The 9,730-nt window shown below is 58.6% G+C and overlaps 2 protein-coding genes across 2 annotated transcripts; one reads left to right on the forward strand and one right to left on the reverse strand.

Moving 5' to 3' along the window:
- The first annotated feature begins 815 nt into the window (after positions 1-815).
- On the forward strand, positions 816-1,762 carry LRRC55 (leucine rich repeat containing 55). The gene is made up of 2 exons (XM_065755046.1): positions 816-1,452; positions 1,527-1,762. Exons 1-2 carry the CDS (start codon positions 816-818, stop codon positions 1,760-1,762), a joined length of 873 nt encoding a protein of 290 aa, XP_065611118.1.
- A 5,319-nt stretch (positions 1,763-7,081) lies between these two features.
- APLNR (apelin receptor) lies at positions 7,082-8,503 on the reverse strand. The gene has a single exon (XM_065755045.1). It carries the CDS (start codon positions 8,448-8,450, stop codon positions 7,338-7,340), a length of 1,113 nt encoding a protein of 370 aa, XP_065611117.1. The 5' UTR covers positions 8,451-8,503; the 3' UTR covers positions 7,082-7,337.
- Positions 8,504-9,730: the final 1,227 nt, after the last annotated feature.

The following is a 9,730-nucleotide window of genomic DNA, read 5'->3' on the forward strand; positions in this document are numbered from 1 at the left end:
CCGCCTGAGCCCAGTGGCTGCTGAGCTGAGCCCCGCTTGTCTGCAGGCAGCGTGAGTACCCAGGGACCCCGCTGTCCCCCGGCACTGTTGGAGGGGTTGGTGGCCGTGGCAGGGAAGGGGGGCAGCAGGGGCGGTGGTTTCCCCGACACAATGGATGAGATGGGGAAAGGATAGAGCTGGGGAAGGCAGGGACGTGCTGGGTGAGGGAGGAAGGAGCTAAGATGGCCAGGCAGCGAGGGCAGAGAAAACCAGGAGTGGGTCCACTGGGGCGAGGGATGCTGTGCACTGAGAGGGGACTTTCCTGCAGGGGCCGTCGAAAAAGTCATCCCTGGCAGCAGGCAGAGTGTTGACGTTGGGGATCCCCCTAGCTCTGCCCGGACAAGCCAAGCTGGGTCGGTGGGGCTGGGCCCTCCATTTGGCTGAAAGCATGGGGGTTGGGCAAGGAGGGGCATGGGTTCGTGCGGATGGTGTGTACACCCTGTGAGCCACACAGCTCCCAGCAGGGCTTGCTGCTAGCTTGGGTTTCTCTCACCCCTCTTTTCTGCAGGCAGCTGCAAGCAGCCCACAGTGGCCCTGTGGGGAGGCTCAGTGGGCCCCAAACGTCCGTGGGATGCCCCGAGCATTACTTTGCTAGCTCAGAGCCTAGGTCTGGTCCCAAGTGCTTCCTCCAGCACTGCCATTAGACTTCGTTGGGTCACGCTTTCCCCGACCGGCATGGCCACTGTGCTGTGACAGGCAGAGGATGCTGTTGCGGTGTAGTTGGCGGGCTGTCCCCACCCTGAGGCCCGCTGGCATGGCACACTCCAGGCTCTGAGATGGGCCCAGGGGCAGGCCACCGGCCCGCCATGCTGCTGGGCCCCTGGCTGGTGGCAGCGGTGGTGACAGCAGGTGCCGGGGCAGGCTGCCCGGTGTTGTGTACGTGCCGCGGGCAGGTGGTGGACTGCAGCGGGCAGCGGCTCTTCTCAGTGCCCGCTGAGCTGCCCTTGGACACCGGCAACCTCAGCCTGGCCCACAACCGCATCGCCAGCATCCCGCTGGGCTACCTGGCCTGCTACGCCCAGCTGCGCGTGCTCGACCTGCGCAACAACTCGCTGGCCACGCTGCCCGCCCGGCTGTTCCTGGGTGCTCGCCGTCTCACCCACCTGGACCTCAGCTACAACAACTTCAGCCTGGTGACGGCTGACATGTTCCTGGAGGCCAGCGAGCTGCTGCGCCTCGACCTCAGCCACAACCCCTGGCTGTGCACGGTGCACCCCAAGGCTTTCCGCGGGCTGGCGCAGCTGCGGGAGCTGGACCTCAGCTATGGTGGGCTGTCGGCCCTCAGCCTGGACGCGCTGGAGGGGCTGTCAGGGCTGGTGACCCTCCGGATCGGTGGCAACCCCTGGGTGTGCGGTTGCGCAATGGAGCCCTTCCTCAAGTGGCTGAAGAGCCGCATCCAGCTCTGTACATCAGGTAGGTGGCCCCGGTGTCACCCCCTGCATCCCCACTGATGGTGTTGCCAGCCCCTAACGCCGCTCTCCTGGCAGATTCGCAGCTGGCCAAGTGCCAGGCCCCCCCCGAGGTGAAGGAAGTGCCCCTCTTCTCGCTGACGGAGGAGAGCTTCAAGGCGTGCCACCTCACCCTGACACTGGACGACTATCTCTTCATCGCCTTTGTGGGCTTCGTGGTCTCCATCGCGTCGGTGGCCACTAACTTCCTGCTGGGCATCACAGCCAACTGCTGTCACCGCTGGAGCAAAGCCAGTGAGGACGAGGAGGTTTAGGTACGGCTGGGGAGGCTGGGATGTGGGGCTCATTGCTCTGCCCCCAGCCTCCTGGGGCCTCCCCTGCTCCCTGCCCCAGCCCCATTGCCTGGCGGGGACACTGTGCCTTGTCCTTGTCCTCTCCTGTTGTTCCCTGTGCCTGATTGTTGTGGGGAGATGGAGGGAAAGTCCCTCTTCTTTTGCCCCAAAAATGGGGGTTTTTCACTCTGGCTGGTGCCTCCCTGGGACCACCGGCACCACCATGAAGCCAGGCTGAGCTTGGAGCCCCAGCTGCTGGGACACTGGAGGCAGCAGTGGGAGGGACGGGGGCTGTGCCCAGGCCATGACCCTGGGGATACAGAGCAGGAGCTGCAGATAGAGCAAACCCCATGTGGGAAAGGACCCCAAAAGCAGCGTGTGCCTTGGGGGATACTGGTGCCCACTGCCTGGGGAGAAAACCGTGGAAATCGACACTTTCAGCCCAAAAACAGCACTGGTGGAGCAAGAGCCCGGCAGCCTCCAGTTCCCCAAACCCAGCCTGTTCTCTGCAGCTAAGGGCCAAGCCCAGGACATGGCGCTCACTGGGGACAGCCCTGAGTGCTGGTGACACTTAGCACAACTTGGACATGCAGACAGCACCAGGACCACGTGCCTGCTGCTGGGACAAGTGCTGAAGCCCCATGAGCATCTCCTGGGCAGCTTTCACCGGCCACTTCCTGCTCCTTCCCCTTCTCCTCCCAAGTTTTGTGCAGGTTTTGCACCATACCTGGCGCCCAGCCTGGCCACCCAGCTTGGAGGCAAAAGGAACTACAAAGAAATGAAAAAGAGAAGAAAAAAACACAAAGCCACTGGCCTCTCTGTCCAAGCAGGGTGGCCACTGCTCTTCGTGTGTGTTTTATGCTGTCTTCATGGCCGTCCCTGCAACACATGAGGCTGAAGACTGACACTTCCACTCCAGCTGTAAAACCCCCACAGTCACATAGCACTTTGGTGACAAGAAACGTTTGCTCCCATCCTTGCCCCCTGGGGGACTCTGCTTGGGACAGCCCCCCAAACCCCCCTCCATACACCTTCCCTGGAGCCACTCTCCTGCCAGATGCATCCCAAGGAGAGGCCTCCCGTGAGCTGTTCAGTTTTCTCACTGTGTTTCCCATGCGTGTAGCTGCAGTGTAGATGTGCCATTTATAAACAAACCGACCAAACCCAAAACAAAACAAAACCATGAGACAAATGGGGAAAAAGAAGGTAACTTCTGGCTTGGTGACCCCACGTCCACTGCTGTGCCAGGAGCCCTGGCTGCAGCATGGAGTGAAGGCTGTGATGTGGATGCATGGTCACAGTGTACCCATGGCAAGGTTGAACCTCTGGCATTGTTGCAGCTCCAGGCTTTGCCCCACAAACCCCATGCCCATAGGAGAGAGGAGCCCACCCTTGTTTCCTGGGATGGGGGCACTTGGGATCCCTTTTTTATTTCTTTTTTTCTTTTTGGTAAGTCTTTTCCCGCCAAAACTGCCTGTGGAGACCATGGACAAAGCGTTCATTTCTTCTGGCACTTCCTGACCCCACTATTGGGTGATAGAGGAGAAAGTGTAAATTCCAAGCTCCCAACAATATCCATGAAATCAACCAGACCCATTTACTGCCTTTCTGAAGCAAAAGGGCCTTCCCTCACACTTCCCCTTCCTGCACGGGGTGGGCAGGGGACCGAGGATGTCAATTTTCTGCCACTTCTGTCCAACAGCAGCTGGTGCTGGTGCCTGGCCTCAGGTGCTGGGTCCCCCACACCACCTCCTGTGTGTCATGGCCATGTCCTGTCCTACAGCTTGGGGAGTGCAGGGCATGGGAGCAGCCACTGGCCTCCTCCTGTCCTTTCCTTCCCTCATCTTTTTCCCTTCTCTTCCCTCTTTTCCTCTCCTCTTTCTATCTCTCTCCCCCCTTCCCCTCTCCTCCCCCCTTCCCCACGCTATGCCGAGCACTGCCAGATGGGGAAGGAGAAGGGGGAAATGCCGAGTTTGACCCCCCTGGACTTTGTACAGAGCATATTTTATAAACGTGTACTTTTGTAACAGTGAGCACTTTTTCAGAGCTGAACCTCAACAATAAAGAGCACCAATGCAGCCCGAGTCAGGGCTGGGGCGGGCACATGGGCATGCGGCAGCGGGGGCACGGGCGCGCAGCAGTGGGGACACACAGGGCCAGCAGGGAAGGAGGTGGAAAACAACCTGCAGAAGGCATCAGCCTTGTTTTCCCCTCTCTGCGCTTCCTGTTATTCCTCCAGCAGCACCTCCCAGTGTGCAGGGCCCAGCTGCCAGCACTCAGGTCACCACAGTGTCACCCGGCTCCCCGGGACGGCTGGGCCCCTCAGATGGAGACCATAGGGCTGTTCCTACGTGCCGGGGCCCAAAGGTCGGGCAGCAGCTGTGCCGCATCCTGTCAGCACACATGGCCCTGGGGACAGCACTGCTGAATGGTGGCAGCCCCCGTGCTGGCATACCTCCCCCACTGCCCACCCCATGGCCGTGCATCTTGTAACGGGTGACTCTGGACAGGACCATCCTATGCAATGGGGACTGGCAGCACTCAGCTCAACCTCCACAGGGTGCTGGGTGTTCCCCTGTGGCCCAATCACTGCCCATCCACCCTTCCATACACGCCTCAAGTTCCCCTGCCCATGTACCCACCTCTCTATCCCTCCTTCCATCCCTCCACTCATCCATCCATCTCTCCAGCCATCTGTATGTCCATCCTTGCATCACTCCCTCCACTCCTCCCATCCCTCTATTCATGAATCCATCTTTCCAACTCTCCAATTCTAACCTATTTTTACTCCTTCCGACTCATCCCCTCATTACTTCTAAAATATCTCCTTCCAAAGCCCATAGGTCTTCCCAACCTTTTTTTCTCCTAGAACAGACCCCAAAGGTCTGATGCCCAAGGCAGGCACAAATTCTGAGTGGTGGCTTGAAATGTCATGCGATGGGGACAAAACAGGGAAAATGATGACCAAAATTTCCCCCTTGCTGTCTCCACTGGGGCAGAGCAGAGGAAAGCAGACATTTCTCACCTGATAATTATTTTCTTGGCTATTTCTAAGCTACAAGGTCTGATGAAACCTACTCTGCTTGGTGAGTAAGTGCACTTCTGATAAATCCACATGTTTCCAGCACAAACTGGGGCTACCTCCACCCCTCTGCAGTGCTGGGCCCCCCCACCTGGGGCTGCAGGCAAAGCAGGATGCCCTCTGTTCCACCGTTTGCCTTGGGGAGGAAAGCGTGAAAGCGTCAACAAAGAGGTGACTTCAAAGGTAAACCAGGACACCTGGGGACATCGGCCATCTTAGCACCCTGTGAGATTATTTTTGCACCCCTGGCAGGGTGTGGGGCTGAGCTTCTCAGCTGGAATGAGCTGTGAGGTTCCTGGAGCTGTTGTCCCCATCCCCTCCCATCCCTACTGCTTTATCCATCAGCCCTCTCTCGCCTCTGCAGCCTTTGCACACATTTGGCTCAATCCCATGTGGAAAACCTTTTTTCCAAAGCTTCATCCACACTGTGAGTGACTTGGGGTCAAAAAGGTCCCCATGCCAGCACCTCCACAGCCAGGAGTGGGCTGCGGCAAGTCACAGCATCGCTTTTTGGGGTGTGCATCCAAGTCAAATCCACTCCACTCCCCAGCACTTCCCAAGGACGCTCCCGGCTGCACAGGGATCCAGCAGGAGCTCCCATCCCCCTCTCTGTGGGTCCCTCCGTCCCCCTCTATCTTCCATTCTCATCTTTCCTATACTGCCTTTCCCCCGGCAGTGCTGCAGGAAGGCAACACCTTCCTTATCTCCTTCCGACGGTTGGTCTGAGCCCGCTGCCCCTTCCCCCTCTCTGGCCTTGTTTTTCTGAAGTGTCCCTGCATTTCCCCCCAGAGGCTCCTCAACCAAACATTTCCCTCCTCCAAGGGAAAGGGAAATCTCCAAAAGCCGGATAGAAAGTCTGCAGTTCCCGTCTCCGCTGGCAGGACGCCCTGCATCGATTTCCGCACCTGGACACCCTGCCAGGAGGAAGCTGCCCCTGCTGGGCTCCAAAATGGGACCCCAGGGCCCCCTTCCATGCCAGTTTATTTAGGGCTGGTGGCTGGAGCAAGGGATGGATGGATGGATGGATGGATGGATGGATGGATGGATGGATGGATGGATGGATGGATGGATGGATGGATGATTGTAGGGAGGGAGGGAGGGAGGGAGGGAGGGAGGGAGGGAGGGAGGGAGGGAGGGAGGGAGGGAGGGAGGGATGAGCAGGAGCCAGGGATCTCTTGCATTTTCCAAAAAATGAGGCTAAAAAAAATCTTGAATATAAACACACTTCTACCCAAATTTTCACTGGGGCTGTGTTTCCACCACCTCAATCCTTCTGGCTCTAAGCCCGAGAGAGAAACCAAGAGGAAACCCCAACCATCCCCAGCCAGGGTTCAAAGAGCTGCCGTAGCAGACTGCCCTCTTGGCTTGCACCCACTTTGCATCCCCCCTTTATCCAAACTACAGCTCCAAGGCCACCTCCTCTATAAACTTTGCTGAGACAAAGGACCTTTCCCAAGGGGGGGGGATATGTGTGGCTGGGCTGGAGCCCAAAATGATGCCGTGGCAATGGGAAGGTCAACACCACCCCCCCAGCCCCACGGCCAAACAATGGGAAGCTCCACAAGGAACCCAGTAATGATCCTGCATCCTTTCCAAGAGGGAACAAAAGCTGAGGAGACAGAATAGTTAATCACGAGTAAATGAAGGATGCAAATAGCAAATACAGTGAAGATTTATTTAAAGCATAAGGCTCAGGAAGTGTCTGGGGCTGGACATGGAAATGAGAGGAGAGTGTTTTGGTGGCTCATCAAAATCCTGGGCTATCGTGAGCCATTGTCCTGCCTGGCGCCATGGGAGGGTGGGGAAAAACAAGGCTGGGGATGGGGAAGGTGCAGGCCCGAGGCAGCTCCACGCCCATGCTGAGATGGGGGGCAGTGGTGGCCGGGCTGGGGCAATGTTCCCTGGTTCTGTGGGCATCATAGCCCTGGGGTGAGTCACCCAGGGTGGATCTGGCCTCAGATAAGGGCAGCCTGAAAATGGGGATTTGTTAGGAAAGGACCTGATGCAATCAGGTGCTCAATGAGCTCCCACCCTGTGAGCAGGACAATGTGGGGAGGTGGGGACTTCACCTGGTGTTCCCCTGGTTTCTGAGGTGCACAGAAATGCTACTGTGCATGCACACACACACCCCAAGCCTCCCCAGACCAATATAGCCCCCACCCCTCTCCATCACCTCCCCACACAGGGACCACACACATTCTGCTCCTTTTTGTTTTTGTTTTTTTATAACCAAAAATCATTTATTTGTCACAAATCCCGCAGCTTGGCCGTGCCCCTGCCTGAGCCCCCCACGGGATGAGGGGAGCCCACCCAGCCCGTGCCTCAGTTTCCCCCCACACCTCCCACAAGCAGAGACAGAGCTCCCCAAAGCAAGCCAGGCTCTGGGGCACCGAGAGGAGGGGAGGGGGGGTCCCTATGTATGCAGGGGCCGCCCCCAAGGAGACCAGCTCGGGGGGCTGCTGAGGAGGGGGGGCTTCAGGAGCGGAAGAGTGTCTCCTGGGTGGCAGGGTCCAGCTTGCCCCCTATGGCCAGGCCCCCCTTGCCACCAGGAGGGTGGCTGTGCCCCGAGGAGAAGCTGCCCGAGCGCTCGGCCCCGGGCCCAGGGGGGCGGCAGCAAAGCAGCGCAGCACAGGCACGGCGGAAATGGGGGTCAAAGAAGGCATAGAGGAAAGGGTTGAGGCAGCTGTTGATGTAGGCGATGCCGGTGCAGTAGGGATGGAAGTTGTTGAGGAAGGCGTGCAGGCTGCAGGACCAGGGCAGCACCTCCAGGTCCATCAGGACGTAGAGGGTCTTGACCAGGTGGAAGGGCAGCCAGCAGCCTCCGAACGCGGCCACCAGCACGGCGATGATGGTCAGCAACCGCTTGCGCTTGCGGGGCCCCTCGGCCCGCTCACGGCGGAAGTGGGTAGCCACGGTGCGGGCGATGAAGAAGTAGCAGGTCAGCATGACGGCGAAGGGGGCCACGAAGCCCAGCAGAGTGGAGGAGAGCCCCAGCCCCACCTCCCAGGCAGCCTCAGTCCCCGGCGCCGCCAGGCCCCCATAGTCCATGTAGCAGGTAACCTTGGTGTCTCCACCCAGCACAGCTGCCCGCCGCAGCACCAGGGCCGGCAGGGCCAGCAGGGCAGCCAGCACCCACAGGGCCACGGTGGCCAGCAGCCCGCTCACCCGTGAGCGCAGCTTGGCCGTGGCCAGCGGCCGCACGATGGCCAGGTAGCGGTCGAAGCTGAGCCCCGTCAGGCAGAAGACGCTGGCGTACATGTTGACGAAGACCAGGTAGCTGCTGACCTTGCAGGCGGCCGTGCCGAAGGGCCAGTGGTAGCCCAGCCAGGCGTAGGCGGCCCACAGCGGTAGCGTGGCCACAAAGGTGAGGTCGGCAGCAGCCAGGTTGGCGATGAAGGTGTCAGCTGAGCGCCGTCGCTCCCGCCCGCCCTTGAAGATGGTCCAGAGGACCAGACCGTTGCCCGCCGTGCCCAGCAGGAAGACCAGCAGGTAGATGGTGGGCAGCAGGGCCAGCGACAGGCCCCACTCCTCATACTCGCACTCGGTCTCGTTGTCCCCATCCGTGTAGGTGTACACCATCTCCTCCATGCCTCCAGCCGGGCTCGGTTCAGCTCAGCTCATCCCCAGGCTCACCGCCGACCTCCTCCAGCCCTCTGAGCCCAGCCCAGTGAATCCCACCGCGTTACCTCCCCTTCCTCCCCGCCCTCCGCCCCCCTCCTCCTCAGTAGGATGGACAGGATGGGGGAGCCCCGTGGGAAATTTCACAGCTCCCCCCCCACCTCCCATCTGGCTCTCACCCAGGTGTCAACACATCAGCCCGACAGATAACCCCGCTCCCCTCCCACACTCAGGCTCCATGCTGCAGCCCCACAGTTAGGCACGGCTCTGCTGCCCTGCAGGGACCTGGAAATTGGATTTCACATTTGGCATTTTGCGCTGGGGCTGCTGCACCTGGGATGGCCGCATTTTGCATTTGTGACTTTGCACTTGGGACCCGGCACTTGATGCTTCGCACTCAGGATCTTGCATTTTGTGTTTGAGGTTTGACATTTTGCAGTCATGCGTGGCGGCACCGAGGGGGCTGCAGGACAGCGCCGTCCCACTGAGGCTCTGCTCTCACGATCGGAGCTTTTGGTTGGGAAGCTGATGAAGGGATTCCAAACTCTGTGGCTGATAAGCTGCCAGCCTCCACTGGACTGAGAAAAGCAAAGGGCTGGAGCTCAGAGCCTGAAAAACAGAGCCACGATGTGCCTTTTGCCCTTACAACTGACGAATGAACAGAGGGATTCACATGGCCGCAGGTAGAGACAGCCATTGGGCTGCTGAAATACAGGGCAGCCCCACGGGGTCTCTGAAATTAAGGGAGGAAAGGTCCAAATTCTGACTCTGCCCTGCAAGAACAAACGGAGCATAATCAGGATGGAGAGGGAGATAATGAAATATTCCAATTACCCGGAACAGAGTCAGCTTTGGAAGCCAAAGTTAACCCTGTGAGGTAGGGAGGTCACAGCACTGCTAACACCAGCAGTGCTTGGAGGAATTAGAGGCAGAGGTGTTAAGTCAGTGCTTCTTGCACTGCTTCTGTGTGATGGCTGCTAACGCGGGTTAAAGTAATAAGGGTTGGGGTTTTTTTTTGAAGAAGAAGAAACAGAACTGCGCAAAACCCAAAGGCAGATAAAGCTGTTAGTTCAGACAGATGATACACTGAATAAAATAGCAAAATTTAAAAAAATGCTAATTAGACCCTCGGTATTGCCAGAAATTGCTACAAAGGGAGATGTTCCAGCCCAGGGAATGAGGATCACTATTAATAACGATCCCCGCTATTTTTGGCTCCTGTGGGTAGCAGGGAACAGGTAACCCTTTCC

This window comes from Cyrtonyx montezumae, unplaced genomic scaffold (assembly GCF_038088225.1).
Source record: "Cyrtonyx montezumae isolate F1298 unplaced genomic scaffold, pur_monq_1.0 scaffold_10, whole genome shotgun sequence".
NCBI lineage: Eukaryota > Metazoa > Chordata > Aves > Galliformes > Odontophoridae > Cyrtonyx > Cyrtonyx montezumae.